This window comes from Scardinius erythrophthalmus (genome assembly GCF_964197995.2).
Source record: "Scardinius erythrophthalmus genome assembly, chromosome: 17".
Classification (NCBI taxonomy): Eukaryota; Metazoa; Chordata; class Actinopteri; order Cypriniformes; family Leuciscidae; genus Scardinius; species Scardinius erythrophthalmus.
The window spans coordinates 16,566,510-16,593,054 of record NC_138237.1 but is presented as its reverse complement, the minus strand read 5'-3'; the positions used below and the strand labels follow the sequence as shown (position 1 = coordinate 16,593,054).

Below are 26,545 nucleotides of genomic sequence, written 5' to 3'. Positions count from 1 at the left end.
TAAAAAAAAAAAAAAGCACCACATCCAATGGAACAGAAGGAAAGGATATTCAAAAATTGTTTAATTATATTCATGATTTTGTTTTTAAATTTAAATGTTTATCAAATGTCAGTGTTACTTGTTCAATTGTTTCAATATTCTACTATTAGCCAAGTGTTTAATTTTTTTTATTGCTCCTTTAACTACCTTGAGTTCCACTCACTAATCCATTACTCTGTTGTCTGGTTTCACAGACAGGGTTTAGATTAAGCCAGGATTAGGCCTTAGTTAAAATAGGGCATTTAAGTAGCTTTTATATACGTGTCTTAGAAAAATAAAGTTTTTTGATGTGCATCTTGAGACAAAACAATGGCACTGACATATTTGGCAAGTTAATTGCTTTCAGTTAAAACAGCTCAAACAGTCTGAGACTAGTTTAAGCCTTGTCTGTGAAAGCAGGGGTGTACTTTTTTCAAGGGGCCAAGAAACAAAGAAATTGTCATAAGCTAAAACAGTTCATCAGGACAAACATTGTTACATTTTGGGGGCTTTATATGGTCAGAATGTGCTTTGAACAGAATAACCGTAATTGCACTGTGCACATTACAGCAAAAATCAAGAACCTAGTTATTTGGGGCACCTTTCTCAAGATTTCTCAGATTCTTTGAAATGTGAGATGCATTCAGACAGTGTTGAAGTCTTGTCCCTTGTCCTTGTCTACTACCGCCCCCTGCTGGACATGTGAATCTCTATATGCGTAAAGATTATGTTACGATTAAAAATACAACCCGTAATTAAAGAGTATTAATGTATTTATCCTTACATATTTTAACTGAATAATTGAACAACCCTTAATCAATTTTTTTATTATTATTGAATTTTACTATTAATAGAAATGCGTTAATAATAATAATAATAATAATAAGTTATCCCATAATTTTTGTGTAATCTAAGAAATTATGTTTATCTAAATTTTTTATCTTTTTTTTTTTTTTTTTGCTAATATTCTTTACGAAATCTTTTTTAAGCCTAAAATATACCTAAATATCTTAAACTAGTCTGTGTTCAATCTAGTTAACAAACGCCCACAGCACATGACTGAGATTGATGGACGGTCGAATGAAGCCAGTAAAAGATAGAGGTGAGCGCGAGTGCGAGTACTTCCGGGTTGCTGGCGGCTGTAAGCTTTCCGTCCCGCAATTCAAAGGTCGCTCATTGATGCTCTTTCTCCTCTCGGTGAGAATTTCAATTGTTCTTTATCGATCAATTGATCCTAAGAAATGCATTAGGGCATGCATTGATTTGATCTCCTTATGCAAACTACAGCATGTAGTTATTGCTTTCTGCTTAGCTATCAAGCTAGTGTGTGTTACTGAAAGGAAAGAAGGGGAAATGAGCGCTTGTGCCCGCCTTCTGTCGATCCCAAAGCCGCAAACTCTTGCTTTTGAATTAGTGGTGCATAACGGGTTTTAGTGAATAGGGCTGTTGTGTTTGAGCCGCATGTTATTAATGAAAATATAAAATGTTCTGCGTGCCTTGTGTCATTAAGCTGTTGGAATGAATGACTTCTGTACTGTCCAATAACAAACTCTAGACACGAGGACGACCAAGGTTTATTTTTATTTTATTTTTTGGCGCTAACTTACTCGTTTTCTCTTAACCATATATGTTGAATATTGTAATTTTCAAAATATTGTAGTTTATAAATTAAAGTTAACGTGTACGGGTTAGTAAGTGTTGCCCCATCTGATAGAGACTTATGTCACTTCTCTGGTCCGGTGACGTGGGGCTGGAATTGGATTGTAGTTTTCACGATAATCCGATATAGTCTGTCTGCACTCGTTTGTGATTTAATTGTTTCCCACGCCTTCATACACGCATAACCTCTGCACTGCTTTTATGTGTGGGATGCATGTATAATTAAAGAAAGAAAACTACTTAGACGACGTCTGTGTATAATATATTACAAATCCTTATTTTGTTAAGATACCTATTAGATATGTATCATAAAGTCTTTGTCTAACTTAAAATTTACCTAGCATGAAAAGTAGCTTGTTTTAAATGCATAAAATGTCTGATAACCCTTTAAAGTTGTGATGACCTTTTCGACCTGAGAGGTCACTATGTCAGTATCTAACATTTAAAAACGTACGTCACCATTATTATGTTTAGAAAATTAATTATAGAGTTGTAATGTTCAGTATTACAACATTCATCAAAATTGTATTAAAAATTATCCAAAAATTACAACAACAAAAAAACACATTGCAACTTGCAAGTTTTTTTTTTTTTTTAAGCTTTCCTTTATTGTTGTTTTTGTATATACTGTGGATCAGAATATATGCAGATAGTGTTTATGGTGTCATAGACCTACAGTATAATAAGGCCTGTCTGTAAGCTGCTACTGTATGACCTGCACTGGCCTTCTGGGACAAACCCTTATCACCTGAAGAGACAGTCCTTACCTAAACAAACACACTTCACTACACATTTCAGTGTTTGCTTCTGCGTCCCCTAGACTGTTTTACTCTCTGGATTAAACTGGAGTTATGGTGGCAAAAACAAATTGTGTAAAATGAATGTGTATGTATCTGTGTATTCTTACGCATGTATATGTTGCCGGTTAAAAATTAAGGGTCTTTTCTCACAAAGGCTGCATGTATTTGATCAGAAATACATTAAAACAATAATATTGTGAAATATTATTGCAAAAACGTATTTTTTTAAAATTTATTTTTGTGATGGCAAAGCTGAATTACTTTAATCTTCAGTTTCACATGATCCTTCAGAAAATTATTCTGATATACTAGTTAGCTGCTAAAACATTGTCCTGCTCAATATTGTGCATAAACCATGATAACATTTTATTCCAGGTTTGGAAAGTTTAAAAGAACAGTATTGATTTTAAAATAAAAAAACAATTTTTGACCAGATCAATGCATCCTTGCTTAAATAAGAGCGTCAATTTCTTTAAAAAAAAAGAATGACCCCAAACTTTTGAACAGTATTGAATATATTTTTATTCATTTTTGAGCCCTTTAATTCCTTTAAAGAATTGAATGTGTTCTGTTGTGTTTGTAAGATGTTTTCTTTAATGTGTGAGGACATAGTGACTTAATATGCTCAGTTCACTTGTGTTAACCATGAGCGTATGTGTGTCACCTTGGAGGTGGGTAAACAGCTGAGCAACAGTTAGTGGGGCAGAGTGGAGCATTGTGGGATAGGTCATCTGGCTCACTTCTTTTCCTATCTCTCTCTCTCTCTCTCTCTCTCTCTCTCGCTCCCTCACATGTAGGAGGAGGGTTGTTCCAACTGCACAGCTCCTCCTTGTGTCTCCGATGGCGAGTCTTCTGCGTGTGGTAGCCACCAGCTGTTCCAGCCCCCTGTTCTCCGGGCTGGCCTGTGCTAAGCTTCAGAGTGTGCAGTCGGTGAAGACACCATGTGTGCGGTTCTTTAGGACCCATCAAGCCCTCTCTCGCCTCGCTAGTCCAGGTAACGTTACTGGAATATTACAACTGTTATAAAACAAGTTCTGTTACAGACATTCAGTTTTAGTTACCGGGCGACTTGAGGTGACTGAGGTCATGTTTGATTGAGGTATTTTTCCCTCAGTATAAATTAATGAATGAGGTGATTTAAAGACTTTGAATATGGTTCACTTATGCTTATATATAAACATCATTTGTTTTACCTCAGCAGATTTTGTTGTAAGTATGACACAAGCAACTGAGACATTCCCAGACTTCTTACCCTAATATTTCTGTAGCAGTCCATGTATGTAATGCTGTGTCCCTCAAGGTCACTGTGTCCCTGCCCTGCTTGTTCTGCCACTATTAGTTGTGTTGAAGGTCCCAGGAAATGAATGAGTGTACTGTAGATGACCTGTGTAGCGTGCTGGCTGCCTGGATACAGCGTGTGTTTGAGACCTGCAGACTTTTTTTTTTTTTTTTAAAGGGGAAATGACAGCTGGGGCGGGTTATTTCTGGCACTGTATCAGCTGAGGAACCAGAACTGTGGCACAGCTTGTGCAGGAGAATGCCTGCTGGGAAAAGAAACACATGTCTATGGTGAATGCCAGCAGTCAGTGTAGTTTTAAGAAGTTTGTGGGCCTCAGATATTCACTTTGTTTCCATTTACATCTGGAAATGCTAAAAAAAAAAAAAAAAACTAGCAAATTCTTTTCTTTATTTATAGTACAGTCGATATGATTAAGTTCTTTTGAAAGTTTCTTATTCTAAACAAGACTACATTTATTTGATTAAAAATACAGCAAGAACAGTATTATTGTGAAATTATAAATTAAAATATCTTTTCTATTTTAAAATGTAATTTATTCATGTGATGGCAAATCTGAGTTTTCAGCACCCATTACTCCAGTCTTCAGTGTCACATGATCCTTCAGAAATCATTCTGATTTGCTGCTTAAACATTTCTTACTATCAATGTTGAGAATTTTGTTACATTATGTCTTTACTGTCACTTTTGACCAGTTTAATGCATCCTAAATAAGTTTTTTTTTTTTTTTTTTTCTTTGCTGTCCCCAAACTTTTGAGCGGTAGTGTGTAATTTTATGTTCTGTGTAAAGTATATATAATTATCCAGATTGGTCAGATTTGGCACTGGCATTATACTCATGTCACAAAACAGTCACAGTCACTTATTCTCAAAAAAAAAGAAAAGAAAAGTGAATTGCCCTTGAATATGCTAGAAAGCAGAGCTGCTCTAAAGGCGCTGATACACTTTATTTTCTGCGTTCTGCTCTCACACACACACACAAGACTTTCAAAGTATACTCCTTTGGATGAGGACGTGCTCACTATCTAGTGGACTTTGTTTTCAAATGCTCAAGTAACTAGCACATGAGCTGTTGTACGTGTACCGTCCTCGTGGACACAAATTGGGCTTCGTGTGGACAATATGTGCAGACGACCGTGGACCATCCTGATGACAAAAATTACTTTGGGCTTAAGTTATCCAAAGAGGTTTTTGTTTACACCAGTAATAAATGCCTCCTGGTTTGTTGTTTGATATCTATTGCAGTGACATTCATAGATTATACATATGGCTGAAGTGTCCAAACACTTTTTGAGTTGTCTTTGCTATCTGTGGCCCGATTTAACCACCTCTAGGCAGCTCAAGCCTGTGATTCACATGAGCTTATGTTGTTGTTATCTATAGATCATGCCTGTGATGCAATTTTCCACAAGCGACATGACTTGGATGACTTCTTGATGCATATTCAGCCTGTCTAGACCACATGTTGTTTGTACAACTTTTACAGACCAAAACTCATAAAATGAAGCTGTGCATAAAAATTCTACTTGATTTACTTTATTACACATGCCAGAACCCGGCTATGCTCTGTTTTACAGCTTTAAATTCTCAGTTTTAATTTTTGAAAATATGACTGCAGAATTGGAGCTGTTGGAAAGTCACACGGTCTCACCTTACTGTAAAAATGCACGTAGCTGTAAAACCACAAGTCACACGGAGACTGCATGGACCTCTAGTCCAACACAAAGGTCTCAAAGGTTTTTCTTTTTACCACTCTTTATAAACTCCTTCACCACTTGTAAGTCTGCTTCTGTATATGGTGCTTATCTTTATCGTACGGCTTTACTCTTTGACCTCTCATTGACTTCAAAATAGAGAGTCTGACGGTTTAGAAATGATCTTGAGAGATTATATTGGCTATGAGAGAAAGGTGAGATCAGTTGTTCACACTTCACTTTGTTTCTGTGGTGTTGGGTTCTCTAAAACTATAATTTAAGGTTTTACTCATAAATTTTATGTAGCTGAAAAAAAGAGAACATTTTAAAATTCACAGGATCACAATATTGGTAGGCTTTGATTTAAAGTTGTTGTACTTTTAAAATAAGGAAACAAATTTTCAGATTTTATATTTCAGTAGTTTAGTTTAAGTGTACAGTATATATTTTTAAATAAGTATTTTACTTGATAATTCAATCTAAATATTTTGTATAGGATATAAAGTTATATAAAATGTATTTAATAATTATTCTATTTATTATTATTATTATTATTATTATTATTATTATTATTAATATTAAATGTATTAATAAAAAATAAAATATAATAGATTTTCATGTAAAACAATCTATATTTTTATTTATTTAAATTTTATTATTTTTATTTAGAATACAACTAATAATAGTAAAAGCAAATTTATTTTACATAACTTTATATACTATAAACATTTACTTTGTTTTTCTAGTATACAAAGTTATATAATAATAATTATTACTGTACTTTTTTAATATAAAAAAGGGTATTTTTACATAATTGCATTAGAAATACAATGTAAAGATTCTCTAGTGCTACTGGCGCAGGGCCCACCTGTTGAACATTTGTATTTGATATGCACATCTCATTTTCCTGTCCAGGTTCTGCTTGATTCTGTAATTCTGTCATTTCCTGCAGGCATTCCATACAAACAACTGACTGTCGGCATTCCCAAGGAAATCTTTCAGAATGAGCGTCGAGTGGCCATCTCTCCAGCCGGAGTGGAAGCTCTCATCAAGCAGGGCTTTAATGTGGTGGTGGAGTCTGGTGCTGGGGAATCTGCCAAGTTCTCCGATGACATGTATACGAAGGCAGGAGCCACCATCAGGGATGTTAAAGATGTCTTTTCATCTGATGTTCTGCTTAAGGTACTGTTAGAGGCCTTCAAATTCATTAATCTTAAGTCTTCATTAACACTTAAGTTCTTCTTGTTTTGTGTGCCTATTTTTTTTTGTTTTAAAATGTTTTTATTCATGCAAAAGTCAGCATAATAACATTTGTAGTAAAACAAAGCTTAGACCTATTTTTTGTATTTACTCTTGTTATATAAAAGGTACCAAAATGCCCATTGAACAATCTCTAAGGCAATTAATTTGGACAAGTGTAAACTGGGTGCTGGTACAGACTATCTAGCCTCAAAGTTGTGCATATTCGGAAGACGATCCACTCGCTACTAAACTACAAAAAAGGCACACAAAATGGGGTCTTGCGCTCTCATTGCGCACCACCAGGCTGGCGTAATTTTTGCCACGCGCACATTCACGCTCATGCGGACGTGGCGAGTATAAATCAGGCTTCATTCTCTCCACCTTTTCGCCACAGGTGCGTGCCCCGATTTTAAACTCTGCTCTGGGAGTTCATGAGGCCGACCTCATGAGTGAAGGATCCACCCTCGTCAGTTTCATATATCCCGCTCAGAACCCTGAGCTGATGAACCAGTTGTCCCAGCGCAAAACCACCGTCCTGGCCATGGACCAGGTGCCCCGAGTTACTATTGCTCAGGGTTATGATGCCCTCAGCTCCATGGCCAACATCGCTGGGTAAGGCCATCTAAAACGATAAATGCAGGAGACTAGACAGCATTTTGTATTTGCATGATTGATCTAATTTCAGTAATTGACAGCTTTCGTTTAATGCAGTTTTTGTATGTATTGTTTTTGTATAATAATAATAATGTCGGTGGCAATACCCTCATGGGCTGTGCACCGAAATATAGTGCAACTGCACCTCTGGTGACCTGTTCAATTCCTGGCTCGGGGTCCTTTGACAATTTTGTTTTCTTCTCTCCACCCTGTGTTTTCCTGTCTATCCTGTATACTGTCCCATCACTAAAGGCATAAAAAGGCATATATATATATTATATGGCTTGGTTGAATTCTAATGTAGAATGCGGTCTGTTATTTCTTGATAACAGAGCGTTGCTATGGACGCAGGATTCTAACCGTAGAGACTTTTTTTAATCAATATTTTGTCAAATTATTGATTTATTTGGTAGGTAGCCATGAAATAAGCAGGATAATGTAGAGCGAGGCGGTTGTTATAGCGAATACAACCCCTTCAGGCTGATTCAGTCAGTGTCTAGATAGATAGATAGATAGATAAATATGTATATATGTATGTGTATATATATGTAAGGGATAATGTAGAGCGAGGCGGTTGTTATAGCGAATACAACCCCTTCAGGCTGATTCAAGACCCCTTTGGGATATTTTGGGAAATTTGGGATATTTTGCTTCCATAATGTGTTTTATTTCAGACATTTGCAAAGAAAACTTCCAAAATACACATTTAACTGTTTATTTTATTACTTTATTATCATTTTGCGCCTGTAGATTCAATACATACCTTTAAAGAAGTTTTTTTTTTCACAAGCACTGAGCCATAAATCTCCGTTTTAGTAGCACTTATGAACACCAAACTTTGTAGTTTTATTCCTATATATTTTCTATTATATTATTTAATCTTATTCCTAAAAATAAAACCCTCATCTAATATATCAACAAAATTAAATTAAGTTTGAACCTGGTTTTATACAATGTCAAGATTTCTGTTCTGGAAATGTATGCAAATTAGTGAATTTTTTTATTAGTCATTGCCTCATTTGTATATTGAATTGTAACATGGCAGGAAACTTGTAATGCAAAATTTGTCTAAATTAACTGAGGAAATATGGTGAGGTTTACTAGTTAAAGATTTTACCCTGTTCACCTGCAGTGTCTTGCCTTTTTAAAAATGTCTTGATTTCTGCTTCATCAGTGGCCATGACTTATTTGCGTTTATAATTTTTTGGCAGTTATAAAGCCGTGGTCTTGGCAGCCAACAACTTTGGCCGCTTCTTCACTGGTCAGATCACAGCCGCGGGGAAGGTTCCTCCTGCTAAGGTATGTGCTGGCATGACTGCACACACGCCCTGAGTGCTTATTTTGAGTTTGCTTGATTCATTGCTGTACATTTCTCACATTAGTTCTTGGATGAAGATATTAGCTGTTCATACTTTCCCAAATTAGATTTTTCTGTTTATTTCAGAGTTTGAATTTTACAAAGGCTGTTCTTATTGGCAGGTGTTGATCATTGGAGGTGGAGTGGCTGGCTTGGCTGCTGCTGGCTCTGCCCGTGCTATGGGTGCCATTGTCAGGGGATTTGACACCAGGTAAAAAGTCCTAAAACTGATAGTTTGATTTTGGAAAAATTGATATATTTTTTTGCCAAGTATCCATTAAATGGGCTTTATGCACAGCTGCACTACTTCCTGAACTTCAGGCAGGTCCTCTGTTTCCTGTCTGACATTATTGGACAACCTGATTAATCCAGGTGGTAAGGCACACCTGGATTAATCAGTTTGTCCAATAATGTCAGACAGGAAACAAAGGACCTGCCTGAAGTTCAGGAAGTAGTGCAGCTGTGCATAAAGCCCATTGATCAAAAGTGAGAGCTACAAAATATTTCTATTTCAAATTCTGTTCTTTTGAACTATATATTTATCAAAGAATCCTGAAAAAAAAAAAGTATCACTGTTTCCAAAAATTAAAAAAACAGTTTTCAGCATTTATGATTATAAAAAATGTTTCTTGATTATCAAATCATCATATTAGAATGATTTCTGAAGGATCACTGAAGACTGGAGTAAGGATGCTGAAAATTTAGCTTTGCCATCAGATAAATTGTTTTAAAATGTTAAAATTGAAAACTTACTTTAATAATAATATTTTACAATATTACTGTTTTTACAGTATTTTTGATCAAATGTTTTATTTTTGTCTAGCATGAAATCAAGATTGCACAGTCATCCATCAAACACTAGATGGTGCTATAATATACAAAGTTTTACCAACATCTCCATGACACATTCAATGTGGTGACCTTTATTTAATAGTTTTTTTCTTAAAATCAATTGGATTTTCTTTTTCTGCCTTTTTGATTGTTCAGAAAGTTTTCAGACTCTAACCCTTGCCAAATGTGAATTATAACGGATCCTGTGGATAATTTGCTCTTTTTTTTTTGTCTACTTTGACCCTTATGAATAACCCTTCTAAATTGTAAAAAAAAACAATGTCACTGCTAATCCTGCTAAAATGGTTTGAAATGTATATATTTTTTAAATAGCTTTATTTTACTAATGAGTGTGAATTTACAGCTTTAGAACCAAGCTCAGTGTATTTAGTTAGAATTCATATCCTTTCTGTGCTTTGGAACAAAACATAAAATAGGGATGTCATAATCAAGTTTTTTGTGCCCCCGATCCGTTGTAAGTCATTAAATATCTTTCGAATCTGTCCTGATTCGATAATTGTATATTGCACACTTCAAGTAAATTTAATTTATTAAAGCTTGAAGCTCGCGGTTTCAGATTTGACTGACAGATTGGCAATCTGAAGCAAGGTGCAACCCATAAAAAATAAACCGTAAATTACTTTTGTGTGATTTGTTACAAAGGTGTGCATCAAATATGCTAAATATGGAGGCTCGAACGTGCGTTGAGATAGGCTCCAGGACATCCCTAACAAAAAACTTAATTCTGCATTAAATGGAAGTTTGTGATAATTTAATTTAGTTTTAATTGTATTAAAATTAAAAAAAGGCATGCACGAATAAGTCATTTAAGACCCCGCTATTCCATTAAAAATAGGAATTGTCCATTTCTATTTCATGGTGACTTTAAACTTTGTCTGCTTGACTGATTCCACCAAGTTCCATCAACTTCATTTCCAGCAAGTGTCCTCTCGGTGGCAGTGTTGTTTTAGTCATGGAGTCTTGTCCTCCTCTTTCAGAGCGGCTGCACTGGAGCAGTTTAAGTCCCTGGGTGCCGAACCTTTAGAGGTGTTGGATGTGAAGGAGTCAGGAGAAGGCCAGGGCGGTTACGCTAAAGAGATGTCCAAGGAGTTCATCGAGGCAGAGATGAAGCTGTTTGCCAAGCAATGTTTGGATGTTGACATCATTATCACTACCGCGCTTATCCCTGGTACGCACACCTGCAACATTTACTCCCTTTCCATCTCCCCCTTTTCCATCTATGGCATGTAATCTTGCACATAATGTGTTATCTTGTTTGCCTATGTTCTTATTTCTCCATCATTTGACTTTAAAAGGAATTGATCATCCAGAAATAGATTTTCTCTTTATTTACTCACCCTTATGTCATTACAATCCCCGTTGCTGTTATTTTTTTCTGTGAAATGCACACATTTTTTATTTATTTTTTGCACACATTTTTCCATGCATAAAAGATTATTTTTGTCTTAGTGATCACAGGCTGTCCACTTTGCTCCAAAGGCCCAAACAGCACCATAAAATAGTCTATATGACTCTATATTTGCTATGTTATAAGTCTTCTGAAATAGCAGATATAGAGTCATAAGAACTATGTTATAAGTCTTCTGAAGCTGTATGAAAGCTTTTAAGTCAATTATTTCAATTATTGATTTCAATTTTTAAAAATTCAATTTTAAGCCATTATTTACACATTTCCTTCACTGTACTGTGGCTCTTAAAAAAAAAAAAGCCATCTTGATGTTATTTATCAATGTCCAACCTGCATCATAGGTGCTACAGTAGATTTGAGAGCTGCAGTAAAAGGTGAATGTTATCATTGCATAATGATTTCCTTTTAATCTATTATATTTGAGAAACTCTGAATATAGGGCACACATCTTTTGGACTACTTTTATTGTGCATTTATAGTGCTTTCTTGTCCATTTTGGAGCTTGTCTGTCCCTGGTCACGATGAGCTGTCACGATTCTATGGGGGGAATCTTAAATTTCTTTTTTTTTTTTCGTTTCATGGAAAAAAAACAATGACATACTTATTTGAATGACATGAGAGTGAGTAAATAATGTAGATTTTAAGTTTCTGTATGAACTATTCCTTTAACTTTGATCCTGGCTTAACTCATCATCCTTAAGTTAATACTCGTATGACTGTCATTGGCATTTGAAAAGAGAAACGGATTAACCAGCAAAGCTAAATATGTACAGCACAATTACCAATTTAACAGCTCTGTGGCTGCAGATGTGCTTTGTGTTCATTTGAAGCATGTGTTGTCCTAATCTCCATGACTGAAAGCTAATAAAAATCAGGCCAGGTCCATAACAGAAAATGTTTACAAAGTGTTATAAGAGTTGCTTTGGGTCGCTCTTGCTTTAGGTTGGCAGAGAGTTGTCTTTCCACTCTGTTGCTTTTTCAGTACCGCTGGCACTCAAAGTCAGTTCCTGTGACTTTTGCATGCTCATGCACACTCCTGGTGTCACTCCAATGTTATTTTATTTCCATCCCTGAAGCTATGGAGCCACCGGTTGGACTTTTAGAACTTAATTCCTAAACAAACTGCATACCTGGCTGTTTTTAGCACGCCCCGATTGGTAAAACGCATGCAATCTGTTCCACTTTTATCTGAATAGCATTTTTCTTTTAAAACCAACAAGCCGCAAAGCAGCTTATCAGTATATTAGGTTGCACGGATAAAAGGCACATCAGAGGAGTCTTATTAAATGCATATCAGTCATGGTTTTGGTTTACTAGTCTCACTGTGCTGAAATTATTATGCAGGTCGGAAGGCCCCTGTGCTGATTACTAAGGAAATGGTGGAGACCATGAAAGATGGTTCAGTGGTGGTGGATCTGGCCGCAGAGGCTGGGGGAAACATCGAGACCACGGTTCCTGGAGAACTGTCTGTTCACAAAGTGAGTACACTACAACTGCAGCGTACATGTGCTCCATGGGTTTGTCAGCAAGGTTCAGGTACACTACCACTTGGAGTGAAAATGTAAATGTTAGTTTTTTCTTATTAATTTGTTCATCAAAGAATCTTGAACAAAATGTATCATGGTTTCCACAAACATATTAAAGGAGAACTCCGGTCAATTTTAACATTGAGCTCATTTTTTTGTAAATTTGGAGTGCTGTCAATACAGAGAACAACGACAAAAATCGGTGTTGCCTACACCGTGTTATCCTCTTTTTAAAATGTGCACCCTGTTGACTTCAATGGGGCAAGTTTTAAACCTGCTTTTAGCCTCTTAACATCCTTGATGTGTCATTACAAGTGCACAGGTCATGTGAGTGATTCCTTCGGAGTGATCACGGGTGAATCTGACTGCAGTAGATGTGAAAGATATGAATAAAAATTATGTTATTTCAGCCAGCGCAAATACCTGTATTTTCTTCCTGTTTTCGGTCGAAGTCCATAGTAATCGATTGTCGAGTTCACGCGCGTGATCATAGGTAACTAAACCTATGCGTGTGAACTCGACAATCGATTACTGTGGACTTCGACCGAAAACAGGAAGAAAATACAGGTATGTGCGCTGGCTGAAATAACATCATTTTTATTCATATCTTTCACATCTACTGCAGTCAGATTCACCCGTGATCACTCCGAAGGAATCACTCACATTGGCTGTGCACTTGTAATGACACATCAAGGATGTTAAGAGGCTAAAAGCAGTCAACAGGGTGCAAATTTTAAAAAGAGGATAACATGGTGTAGGCCAGGGGTTTTCAAAGTGGGGGCCGCGGCCCCCTGGGGGGCCGCCAGGGGGGCCGCAGCAAGTTGGGGAAAAAAGCGGAAAAAAGTAAAAAAATATATATTTATAAAAAATATTAAATATTTGCTAATATGAGTATTGTTATGAAATAACATTATAATAATTTGTTGCATAGCCTATCTTAACATTATACTTTTAATGTTAATATTTTAGAGATGAACTGATTGATCGGCTAGTGACAAGAATTGGCCGATTTTCACGTGATTTTCAGTCTGACATATGCCGATTCAAATGCACTCGGGCGCCGCATGAATAACATGATCGCGCAACATCAGCATCACACATGCACACAGAACGCACATGTAGGAAACCTTGTGAATTACGGTCGTTTCAGACCGCGAGCGGCGCGCGAGCAGCGCGATTTTTTTTTTCCGGCGTGCATGTTCAGTGAGTGCATTCACACCGCGAGCAGGAGCAGCGCGTGAGCGTCAAGCAGGAGCGTCGCGTGAGCAGCAGTGAAGCGGAGGGTTTCGGCGCCGAGTCTATTTTTGCTGCGCTGCTCACGCTCAATTAAAGTGAAGGCACACTTTTGATGGACAAAATAAATATGATTTCACACAAAAAGTACCTAAAATGCACATATTGCATGTATAGTTAGTGTGTTTGAACAAGAACTGGAGTAGGATTTTTGCCTTCATTTTCTTTTCTGACATAGCCTACTAAAGAAAATGAAGACAAAAATATTTATAGAAAATGTATTAATTTAAACTTGTTTTTATTAATCAGTTTGGGTAAAAGTGGTGTTTTATTATATATAGGCTATATTGGGGCTGGAGGAATTAACGCGTTAATCTTTGCGATTAATTTGAAATGTTTAACGCGTTAAAAAAATAACGCATTTAACGCAGCACTTTTTTTTTGCCTCGTTTTAATGATTTCCTGTTGCGGCTGCTATTAAAAAGCCGAAAATATGTGGATCGGGTTTCATTCTCGAGCAGCTTTAATGAGCGGGTCTTTTCCGCTCCGTGTGCGCCGCCGCACTCTCCGTTCCGTGTGTGTGTGTGTGTGTGTGTGTCGGCCATAGGTGTCGGCGCGCTGCGCGTTCTGCTCTGTCGTTCACGGCCCAAACGCTCCAATCATGTACCGATCACGCACTGGAAAAGCAAGTCCGCTCAAATAAGGTGAAATTTCTCTCTAGACTTCTGTTTGCTGCGCTGTTATGCATGCTGGGCAACAATGTTAAAGGGATAGCTCACCCAAAAATGAAAATTCTGTCATTTACTCTCCCTCAAGTTGTTCCAAACCTGTATGATTTCCTTTCTTCTGCTAAACACAAAAGAAGATATTTTAAAGAAGGTTTGTAACTAAACAGTTGCTGGTCCCCATTGACCATAGTATTTTTTTTTTCCTATATGGAAGTCAATGGGGTCCATCAGTCGTTTGGTTACCGACTTTCTTCAAAATATCTTCTTTTGTGTTCAGCAGAAGAAAGAAAGTCATAAAGGTTTGGAACAACTTGAGGAAGAGTAAATGAGGACAGAATTTTTAATTTTTGGGTGAACTATTCCTTTAAAATGACCTGCTCTGATCACATGCTATGTGTAATAATAGCTTTTTTAGGACTATAGTTTATTTTTATAATTAGTAAAAAAAAAAAAAATTGAAAAAAAAAAATCTTAAATTGATTATGTTGATTGATTATTGAAAAAGAATAATACATTGATATATTGATGTTTAATATTATTTTAATATAGGGCTATTTTCTGTTCCTTTTTTCTGGTGATTCTAAGTTTTAATTATTGATGATTATAAGCTTGGAGGAAATGCAATTAATTGCAATTAATTACAGCAAATTGTGCAAGTAATTAGTTAATTTTTTCTAATCGATTCCCAGCCCTAATATATATATATATATATATATATCTGATGTTCACCTAGATGTTTTATTTATTTATTTCTACACGTGCCGTAGTATTGTCGATGGGTTCAATAACACATCCTGCAAAAGGGGGGCCTTGGCCAGAACCTAGTGGTATTTGGGGGGCCTTGGCATGGAAAAGTTTGGGAACCCCTGGTGTAGGCAACACCGATTTTTGTCTTTGTTCTCTGTATTGACAGCACTCTAAATTTACAAAAAAATTAGCTCAATGTTAAAATTGACCGGAGTTCTCCTTTAAGCAGCACAACGGTTTTCAACATTGATAATAAATGTTTCTTGAGCACCAAATCTGCATATTAGAATGATTTCTGAATAATCGTGTGACAGTAAAGACTTGAGTAGAGGTGCCCTCACGTCCTACTAGAACTTGTAATTACAACTTGTAAACTGGGAATTTTCGGAGTGCTTCGACTTTTACTGCGTGATTGCTATACCACCTGAACGCTGCAGATTCATTTAGGTTTTGATAGTGTTATCATAGAAACATAATTCCGAGGACTAAATAAATGGCTCAGAGTAGAAAGTCAAATGTTGTCATCTAGAAATTTTGGTAATTATGACATGGCGTGAATGCAGCATAATGCCAAATGGTAATGTTTTTTCACAATATTTCTGTTTTAATTGTTTTTTTTCTTTTTCTTAAACCATTCAAAAGTTGGAGGTCGAGAAGATTAACTTCTTTCATAAAATCTGCTCCTGTACTTTCTTATAGGGTGTGATCCACGTTGGCTATACTGATATTCCCAGTCGCCTCCCGACTCAGGCCAGCACATTATACTCCAACAACATCATCAAACTCCTCCGTGCCATCAGCCCGGACAAGGAGGTTTTTTACTTTGACGTCAAAAACGACTTTGATTATGGCACAATGGACCACGTCATCCGAGGTTCAGTAGTTATGAAGGTAAACCTTTTTTTTTCTACATTTTTCTTAGCTACAGGAGGACAGATAAACCCTTTATTTTGTGTTTCAGGCTACAGCTCGCACCTCAAAATGGTAGAACCTTTCTTTCATTTACACGCAGCATTTTTGTGTGGACTTTTCCTTTACCATTAGTTAACATGATATGACAATGAAAAGTACTTCCAAAGCATTTATCATCTTAGTAGATGTTAATTTAAACAGTAAATAATATTAACAGATACAACTTTTGATTTTAATAATGTATTAGTAAATGGACCTGAGCAAATGTGAACTAACAATGAACAGTTGTATTAACCTAACCTAAATAACCTTAACATTTAACAATGAGCAGGACATATAAAAAAAAAAAAAATGTTTTAATTAATCTTTGTTAATGTAAGTTAATGCATTAACTAACTTTAACTAATGGGACCCTATTGTAAATTGTTACAATAATAATATCATCAATTTTGTATGTTGGTCAGTGTAGGTAATGTAAAGGGTGATTTTGTTATGGTGAAATAAGCATTTATTAAATAAGCAGTTGATTCTCTGCATTCACTCTCCATGGATACACTGATTTAACAAACACAAAATTTGGCCAGAACAAGATGACGTTTTATCCAATCCGACCACTGATTTGATTAGAGGCTCAATATCACTCTGGCGCTCATTTAGCTTTCAAGGAATTGAGTGATGGTGTTATTTTAATTCTGGCTTCACTCTGTTTGACTGTCTGTCTGCAGGACGGAGAAATGCTTTTCCCTGCACCACAACCTAACAACGTCCCAGTGGCAGCGCCTACAAAACAAAAGGGTGCCCAGGAGCTGGAGAAGGAAAGGGCATCTGCCATCTCGCCCTTCAGAGCCACCCTCAACACGGCTGGGCTTTACACCGGAGGTAAATCACAGTCCGGCTGCCCTCTCTGCCTCCCTCTTCCCACCGGATCTCTGCGGGTCCCCCGGGGTTAATATGAAAGCGGCTCCCCATGCATTTTAAGAGGAAGAGACCGCTGTATTGGTGGTCTCTGACACTGAACTATGTTAATAAGGCTGTCGTGTACATTTCAAACGCCCCCACTTTATAGCCTTTGAGATTAATCAGATTTTTATTTTCTTTCTTTAATCTACTTTAGCAATCTGCATTGCTCAGAAATTCCAAAAATAGCAGCTCCCCTGTTTGCCCGCTTTTGTCCCAAAATGTGATTAGACTCCAAAGCCACGCTAAACCAAACTGCGCACAAATGAATTCTATTGGTTGCAGACGCCCGAGGAACACTCGTGTGAGGAGAGGCAATGTTGGCTTCACATCAAAGCGCTCACTTCCTCACTCAGACAAGCCACAAAAACTTGCACGTAAATAAACACCGACTGATAAACAAACATGCAAATGAGATCTTCCTGCCCTTTCATGGTTTGCTGTATCTGTATGAGTCTAGGTACAGGGAATCCTGACTTGCTCGGAAGGCCAAAATCTCTTCCTTTTGAAATTGTGATTGGTCCCCTAATTGCGACACAAGCTGTTTTATTTTCCACATCACCTTGGCACCTTCTAGCATCTGAATGCCAGGAAACTAGGATGATAAAATGGTGGTGGTGTGGGGGGGTTCTGCCCTCCTGCTGTGTATGTCTGTTGTGGTGAAGAGGTTTTCTTACCCGCATGGCCAATGGCTGGTCTGAGTTGGCAATACCATAATGCCAGTCAATACCTGTGTAATAATAATAATATAAATAATAATAATATTAAAGAGAATATTATTATTAATATTATTTATTTATAACTACAAAAGCTTGTACCACTGTTATTTTTTTATTCATATATGTATTTATAAAACTATGAATGCTTATAAAGCAAATTACAAACTTAAAAAGTTGAAAATAAATGGTGTATTAAGTTTAAAATTGAGTCAGACAGCGAGCCTACCAAATATTAGAGTCAGGTGTACATAACCCACAGCAATATTGCTGTTTTAAGAGGATTGTGGGATGTATAAGCAGGACATATTGCTGGCACTAGATTTATTTCTCTGTTAAATAGTCAAACAGTCAGAATGACCAAAACTTACATCCTTACTGAAAAACAAAATGTTTTACGTCTTGTTTTTTCAACTTAGGTCTGACATCGGTGATCGGTCTTGGGCTGGTAGCTCCCAATGCTGCTTTCACTCAGATAGTTACAACCTTTGGCCTGGCAGGAATCGTGGGATACCACACCGTATGGGGCGTCAGTCCTGCTCTTCACTCCCCACTTATGTCTGTTACAAATGCAATTTCTGGTAAGTTAGTAAATAAATGTATATATCTTTTAATATATAATTTGCTTGGTAATTGCTAAATGAAATGTTTTTCCCTTTGCCATGCTTTTTTTGTGTATTTAAAAAAAAAAATTAACACCTGAAATTTTTGTATATATAAAAATTAACCTGCCAAATGCGTGTTGATTTCAGCAGTGCCGTGTAACGCAGTCACTTTGGCGGGTTGAATTTTATATAATATATACAGTTTTCAATTGTAATTTAGTGTACTGAAATATCCGAAACGCTTCCAATACTCATTTTCTGCAGAATAGATACATTAAACCAGCGAGTTGTGGCACAAACCCACCTGCCCTCACTCACTTGTTTCATTTGCTCCGGATGAATATTGTTGATGTTACAGGGCTTGAATTTCTGCTTGGGATTATGCATATTGCTCATAATTTTAGTTATTCCCGCAGATTTTGTGCTTATCCAAAGTGCGTGCACATAAAGCCGCCTTTTTTCCACCCTTGAGTTAGTGTCTGTCATGGACCGGCATAGCCCACCCGTTAGGCGGCGAATTCGGCTCTTCATTAGTCTAGACGTAATCATCAGCCAGGCAGATCAAGGATACTTCTGTGCTTCGTTAAGCTTTTATTCATTTCTCTCAGCAGGCCGAGAAACCAGGAAACGTTTCATTGTTTTTAACAAGTCCTTGGTTGTCTGCATTAAAGAGTCCTTTATGTCAAGAAAGCTATAAACTTCACATTGAGAGTGTGGGGAATTAGTTTATTAGTCTTGTAGAGACAGTGTCTTGCTTTTCTTTGTCTCATTTGTGTATTAGGTGGTACATATTTGACACTTATTAGACTGTCTTTCACAGGTCTGGAAACGTGAGCGAGTTGGAATTTGCTTATTTCAGTGCCAAAAGTAATGAAGCTTTCACAAAAGTGACAGAGACGTTAAGCCACTAATGTGGAATTTCTCATTCTCATTGAAAGTGTGGGAGAAATTTTCCAGAAGCATAAAGTTACTCTTTTGCTCCCGGTGGAGTAAAGTTCCTCTCTCGTTCTTTAATCTACCTGAAACTGGTGAATCAGAATGACTCCACATCTCTTGATATGACTGTTTGAACATCGCCTGATCCAAGGAATCTTTACGGACAAATGTAGTCAACTAGATATTGGATTTGGGTCCATTTTGCTGATGTGACCTAATGGATGTGTCATTTGCCTAAAACAGCCCTTCTTTCCAAATACCTCATCGCTTTATCCTCCGTGATCACAGAAAGTCGGAAATATTATCCAGCCATCAGAACAAGAGCAATCCTTTTGTGGATTTTCAAGCTGGCTCCGACATCTTTCATTTTCATCCAAGAGTTTTATTTTACCGATATCCAGACTTCTGAATGTCTGGGTGCGTGTGTGGCGGTTCGTGCCTGTGTAGGTTTACAAATTGTCTGTTGCGTTTCCTGCAGTGTTGTGGTAGCGTGCTCTTGGCCTGCAAGCTGGTCTGTGATCAATTGTTACTTCAGAATTACAAAGTGAGAGGAAATGCTTACCAACAGTTACACACTTCATTGACTTAAGATACCACTAACCAACAGGGCCACTTCAGGTTTGGTCAGTCGATTTGACGCTGTGGAAGCATTTGAAAACGATTAAAGAGGTGATGGTTATCAGATTTCCTTCTGGGATGCCAGTGTTGTCCTCGTTAATTCCCGGTCAAAATGAGTTACAAACGGCTTGTTTTGAGTGCTGTGCCTGTGTCAGGCGTATGATGTAAGACTTCTAGTGGAGGGGGGAAATGGCTGGGACAGTTGTCTTGTTTTTCTCACTTGAAATAGTCACAATTTAGAAGCAAATCTGGAAACCATAGCAAATTCCATTAAATCTGGCAAATTGTCAATAATTAGTCTGCATAGATGCCTTCAAAGATCTCTCAATTGCCTCATAGCCATTTAATATTAGTGATGTATTCTGATGGAATGCTAATTTTTGCAATCAACATGTCACTAATTTCTTTGTAGTGTAGTAGCTATTATCAGCGCCCAAAGAAATTAATTGTTTTTTGTTTATTATTTATTTAATCCATTTGTTTTATTTATTTTAGCCTTCCACAATGAGTGAAATTAGTGTTGCAATCCATAAGATTTTTATTCTATTCTTTATTTTTACATTTTTATACTTGTGTATTTATTTAAAAAAAATACATTAAGCTTTTCTTCACGAAAATGTGTATTTTAAAATATTTGTTTTATTTTTTAGTAAAATATACAATTTATTCCAGTTTAATTAATTTTTTTAATTGTTTGTTTGTAAAAAATAACATAGATGCTGTGTGTTTTTAGGTTTGACTGCTGTTGGTGGCCTCTCCCTTATGGGTGGTGGATATCTCCCTGGCAGCACGGCCGATTCCCTGGCCGTACTGGCTGCTTTCATCTCCTCTGTCAACATCGCTGGTGAGTGCACTGAACACACGATACCATACCTACCAACACATCGCTAAAATGTCAGAGGCTGAAAGTCGAGTAAGATTACAGATGCGAGCAGGTGAGGGCTCTCCATTCGGGCCGCCTGCTGCCCTCTGGCTGCCCTGCATCTTGTGTTCGTGAGAAGAGTGGCGTATTCCATTCCTTCCAGGTGGAATAGTTTAGTTCGTCAAACCTCACACCTGAAACAGGAAATGTCAGCGCGGCAGTTTTGCTTCAAAGAGCCTCGGCCATGTCATAAATCAGGCTCTGCTCAAAAGCAACCAATAGTGCTATTAAGGAGGAAAAGGAAAAAATGTCTTGAAGTGGGCAGATGGCCAAAATGCCATCCTGAATCCAGTGACCCCTTCATCCTGAGTCCTGGTATGGTGGGCCAAGACGCCAGTCCAGGTCAGAGGATGTGTTAGTGATTTAGTGGCATGCTACTAGGTTTTTACAGACATTTTTCATCATGCTACAATAACAACTTTTGATATGTGTTCCAGCGCATAAAGTGTCTGAATTTATATATTTATCTTCTCAGAAGGCAGGTGTTTAATTTCAGTTGAAAGATGTTTTTTGTTATTTCCATTCCTCATACATGTTTCGTCCCACAGTCCCATTAACCATAAACCTTTGGAAGTTAGAAATATGGACATTCTGGTCACTTTTTCCTATCCCTTAGTTTTTTCGACCATTTTTATTGTTACAAGTGCATGCAGGGAAAAAATAACAATTGCCCTTTCCAATTTAATTTCAATAAAAGACAAGGAATTTATGGTGAACCTGCTCCATTAATGACAGGAATGAAAACATATTTTATTCTTTGGCCCCGACTGTAATGTCTGGATATCCTTCACATTTAATTGTGGGAAAACGGAACGTTCTTTCTAATGCTGTATATACATTGTGTTCAACCGTCTGAGTGCATTTACTTTTTAAATATTTTACCGGGATCCTCAGAGGAACGGGTCACTAAGGTTTGAGTGAAACTGGATATCCGTCTGAGTTTAAAATGAAAAGCTTTGGTTTGGTAATCGTCCTAGTAAGTTGCTTTGCTAGGGCAGCGTAAGCCAGGAAAATGAATGTAAATGCAATCACATGGCAGTTTAAAAATACTTCACTAATGAGCAGCAGATGAGTGACTGCCGTCAGTCTTCGTGGCATCCTTCTACAACTCAATTAGAACTTTTTTTTTATGTGAAATTTTATATAATGGTATAATACAATTTGATGTATTAAATATAATATATTATATAATTAATACAAAAATAAATATGCATGCTTAGGATGAAGTCAACTTAAGATTGTGTACAGTGTGTATACTGTGTTCTTACTATCTGTTTGTTTGATCAGGTGGTTTCTTGGTTACTCAGAGGATGTTGGACATGTTCAAGCGGCCCACTGATCCCCCAGAGTACAACTACTTGTATCTTCTTCCTGCTGGTTTTTTTGTTGGAGGTTATGGGGTGGCTCTTCAAAGTGGCTACAATGTTGAACAGGTAAGACTGTATTGCTTAAAATTAACAAGCTGCATGATTTGAAGTGTTTAAGTTGAGTTACTTGGGTTCAAACTTGCACTTTTCAACATGGCAGATGATAAAAGATGAAAACGTCTGTCTGTGTTGAAGGCATTGTTAACTAAAACTGAAACTATTATACATAATTTGTCAATTGAAAAAGTTAAAATAAAATGATTAGATGGAAAAACTTCAACTTAAACACATTCTAGTTAGTTGGCAACATATCTTATTTTTGTGTAAAGCAACACTATGTAACATTTTTTACCTTAAAATAATGTTTCCAAAATCGTTTCAGTGGTTCATCAAGTCGTAACAGGGTGAAAGGCACTTATGCCTCCGCTTTGCGTTCCTTTATCTGCTATAATCACACTATGTAAGATTGCCAGATCGGGTCGTGTTTCTGTAGCTCTAATGAGACATAAGAAAACTCCAAATTTGACTTGCTTTACGGCAAGCGTTACAATAGTCATTATTTTGTTTTTCTTCGTTTCTGATGTCGCAATACATCATACTTTCAGAAAATCATGCATCATACTCTACCTTGTCTGTGGACATCGTTCATTCCAAAGCCGGTGCTGGATAAACAGTGGGCGTCCGAGCGACAGTAGGCTGCGGTAGGCTAAATGATTTATGACAGCGGTAATGGACAATTCCGCTTCCAACCTGTAGGGGGACCGCAGAGGAAAAGTTCCATAGTGTTGCTTTAAGTAATAAAAAGTAAAACTGAAATAAAATGAAAATTTTAAAAAGATGACAAAAGCACATAAGAAAATTGCTAAAACTTAACTGAAATTTGATACTATAAAAATAAAAGCTAATTCAGTATATTTATAAATACTATAATAGTATATAAATAGTACTAAAATAACAATGGTTGTAGGAAGGGTACACAATCTAGTGACCATCTTATCAAAGTTGCATAAAATGTTCAAACTATTAAAAATGATTTCAATTGACATAACATAAAAATTACATTTACAATGTAAATATTAGATGAAAACTTAAATGAAATTTTAAAAGCTTTAGAAATGTTGTTTTGGCAACTAACTTAAAAAAAAAAGTTGAATAAAGCTAAATAGAAATATGCTAAACAACATGCTAAATTTCCACTCAGAACACAATAGCAACTTCCTGGCCACCACATAAAACAACTTAATATAGCGAAAATCTAGTCATGTGTTGTAGTAATGCAAAAGAGAACTGGATTCTGGAGGATATGTATCCTCACTTCCTGTGAACCTTCTTGTGTGCAGATGATGTACTTGGGCTCCGGCTTGTGCTGCGTGGGGGCTCTGGCGGGTCTGTCTAAACAATCCACAGCCCGTCTCGGTAACGCCCTGGGCATGATCGGAGTGGCCGGTGGCATTGCTGCTACTTTCGGAGCGTTGAAACCTTCCCCTGAGCTCATGGCTCAAATGAGTGCGGCCATGGCGGTGGGTGGCACTGCTGGTGAGTACGTGTGTGTGCTCGTGTCTGTGTGCATTTCTTCTTTAGTCAGCAGCCTTTGAACCTAGTGTGTGTAAGTAAATTGGAAGTGGCCTTGTGATTTTTTTTTTCCCCGCAACCCCAGGTAATGGTCATCAGGTCATGTGAGTCACACAGCACCGGTATCATTCTTTGTAGCCAGTCATGTCTAATCTAAATTGCTAATTATTCCTGGAAACCTGCTGGAACATAGTTTAAACCGTCCCGACCAGCCCCAGCTCAAACCAGAAGTCTGCTTGATTCCAGATGCTTCCTTCCTGAGGTCTCAGCCCGCCCAAAACATGCCCTCTACACACCCTTCCCCCAACCTGCACTCCAGATTCACATCAACACACACACACACACACCGCTTCATCGGATGTGACCCGCTTACCAGCAGACCTGAATTCCCCTTTCTTGTTTGCTCCACCTTTACAGGTTTGACCATCGCTAAGAAGATCCAGATCTCGGACCTGCCGCAGCTCGTGGCCGCTTTCCACAGTCTGGTGGGTCTGGCAGCCGTGCTCACCTGCGTGGCCGAGTACATGGTGGAGTACCCCCACTTCGCAACTGACCCTGCAGCCAACCTCACCAAGATTGTGGCCTACCTGGGGACCTACATTGGAGGAGTCACCTTCAGTGGATCTCTGGTGGCTTACGGCAAACTTCAAGGTCCTGCTTGTTTGGTTAGATAATAACACTTAAAGGGATAGTTCACCCAAAAGTGACCAATTTTGGCATAATTCAGATGCCCTCATGTCCTTCAAAACCTGAATGACTTTCTTCTGTGGAACGCAAAAAAAAATTTTGAAGAACAGTTTTTATCCATACAATGAGAATCAGTGGGGTCCAAAACAAACACACAGAAATTTTCAAAGAAAGTCATTCAGGTTTGGAACGACTTAAAGGAGTAGTTCGCTTTAAAATGAAAATTCTGTCATCATATACTCACCCTCATGTTGTTTCAAACCTGTATGAATTTCTTTCTTCTGCTGAACAGAAAGATATTTAGAAGAATATCAGTAACCAGGCAGTTTCTGGGTCCCATTGACTTCCATAGTAGGAAAAAAATATACTATGGAAGTCAATGGGACCCAGAAACTGTCTGGTTACTGATATTCTTCTAAATATCTTCCTTTCTGTTCAGCAGAAGAAAGAAATTCATACAGGTTTGAAACAACATGAGGGCTGAGTATATGATGACAGAATTTTAATTTTAAAGTGAACTACTCCTTTAAGGGGGAGTAAATGATGACCGATTTTTCATTTGTGTGTGACCCGTTTCTGTTCTGTCCCCCCCCCCAGTATTTTATTTATAATTTTAATAATAATAATTATTATTATTATTATTATTATTGTTGTTGTTATTATTATTATTTTTTTAAATTTAGTAAACATTGTTTATAAGCGGTTCTCATTACAAGTACCTTCCCAAATGCACATTATAAGCAACTCAAACTCAAATGTCTTTGTGTATAGCATAATTTACTACGAACTAAGACAATGAAAACACCGGATCATGAGCTGCTCACATATACAGTGCCACGCTTTACTCTTGCTGCTTAATTAAATCAGAGCTTTTGTGATTTGATTATCGCCCTTAACTATATAGAAATTCCATTTTATTTTTATTAACCGTGCTGTCATGAGTCTAAGTCCTTATTGTCTGGTGCGGCTTTGTTTGTTAACTCACCATCCCACCGGTGCAACACACATGCCTCATGTTTAAAGCTTGGCCAGGCGGAACCTCTCAAAATTTGGCACTAATTAGTCCCTCCGCCCCCCCAGTCATTTTCCACTTGTCCCTCAAAGCTGGGACGCATTATATTCAGGAGCTTTCCCATTCCTCCACCACTCTGAAGCCTACAGGCTTGCACTGATAAAATCAATTAGAAGTCTCATTTTTATCCTTGCGAGTTTTTCTTTCAGTGTAAAAGGGGGGTAGAATGCTGTACATAATCGCCCAATCCAATTGTATTGCTAACTTGTTACGTGTGTAACTGATTCGGTAAGTGTAATTTATTCGGCTCCTACTGAGTTTTTCCTGCATCCACATACTTTATCTTGCACTAATGATATGTCTTGCACATATTATTATAGTTTACAGAGCGCTAGCAGATGCTTAAAGTGCACTTAACAACATGACATGCAGTTGTGTACCTTTGTTTAAAGCTCAACAACAAGCTTCACGTTCCCAAACAGCACATCAAGTCCATCGTCTAACCCACTTTTTTGCTGAGACTCAAATTGTTTTGCTCTTCTCACTTCACTTCCTCCTCGTGCAGGTCTTCTGAACTCTGCTCCCCTTATGCTTCCTGGTCGTCATGCGCTGAACGCCACCCTCATGGCTGCCAGTGTGGGCGGCATGATCCCCTACATGCTTGATCCCAGCTACACCACTGGCCTGACCTGCCTGGGCTCCGTGTCTGCACTCTCTGCCGTCATGGTAAGGGATTCACAGCTTTCTAAAAACTTTTGCCAGGTTGTCTTTTATACAATTGTCTTTTATAAAAAATTATAATATAATTTCTTGAGTGTTGCTAGGCAGTTCAGATGTGGATGTTTGTTTTTTGTTTTATTTTTGTATATGTATGTGTATGTATGTGTATATATATGTATATATGTATGTATGTATATGTATACAGGAGGTATATGTATGTCATTTATGTATTTATTCTTTTATTTAATGGTAGCCAATAAAATGTACACACAATTTAGTGCGCAATTAAACAGTATTTACTCTAAA

At 37.3% G+C, this 26,545-nt stretch overlaps 1 protein-coding gene across 1 annotated transcript in view; it reads left to right on the top strand.

Moving 5' to 3' along the window:
- Nucleotides 1-1,085: 1,085 nt before the first annotated feature.
- nnt (nicotinamide nucleotide transhydrogenase) overlaps nt 1,086-26,545 on the top strand; it is a 40,774-nt gene continuing 15,314 nt past the window's right edge. Inside the window, exons 1-16 of the mRNA XM_081391751.1 lie at nt 1,086-1,215; nt 3,275-3,471; nt 6,421-6,650; nt 7,105-7,322; nt 8,576-8,663; nt 8,844-8,932; nt 10,551-10,741; nt 12,326-12,459; nt 15,915-16,106; nt 16,853-17,006; nt 18,220-18,381; nt 20,693-20,803; nt 22,169-22,314; nt 23,589-23,784; nt 24,238-24,471; nt 26,085-26,245. Coding sequence (XP_081247877.1) covers nt 3,318-3,471; nt 6,421-6,650; nt 7,105-7,322; nt 8,576-8,663; nt 8,844-8,932; nt 10,551-10,741; nt 12,326-12,459; nt 15,915-16,106; nt 16,853-17,006; nt 18,220-18,381; nt 20,693-20,803; nt 22,169-22,314; nt 23,589-23,784; nt 24,238-24,471; nt 26,085-26,245 — 2,460 coding nt within the window. The 5' untranslated portion in view covers nt 1,086-1,215; nt 3,275-3,317. The remainder of the gene's footprint in view (nt 1,216-3,274; nt 3,472-6,420; nt 6,651-7,104; nt 7,323-8,575; nt 8,664-8,843; nt 8,933-10,550; nt 10,742-12,325; nt 12,460-15,914; nt 16,107-16,852; nt 17,007-18,219; nt 18,382-20,692; nt 20,804-22,168; nt 22,315-23,588; nt 23,785-24,237; nt 24,472-26,084; nt 26,246-26,545) is intronic.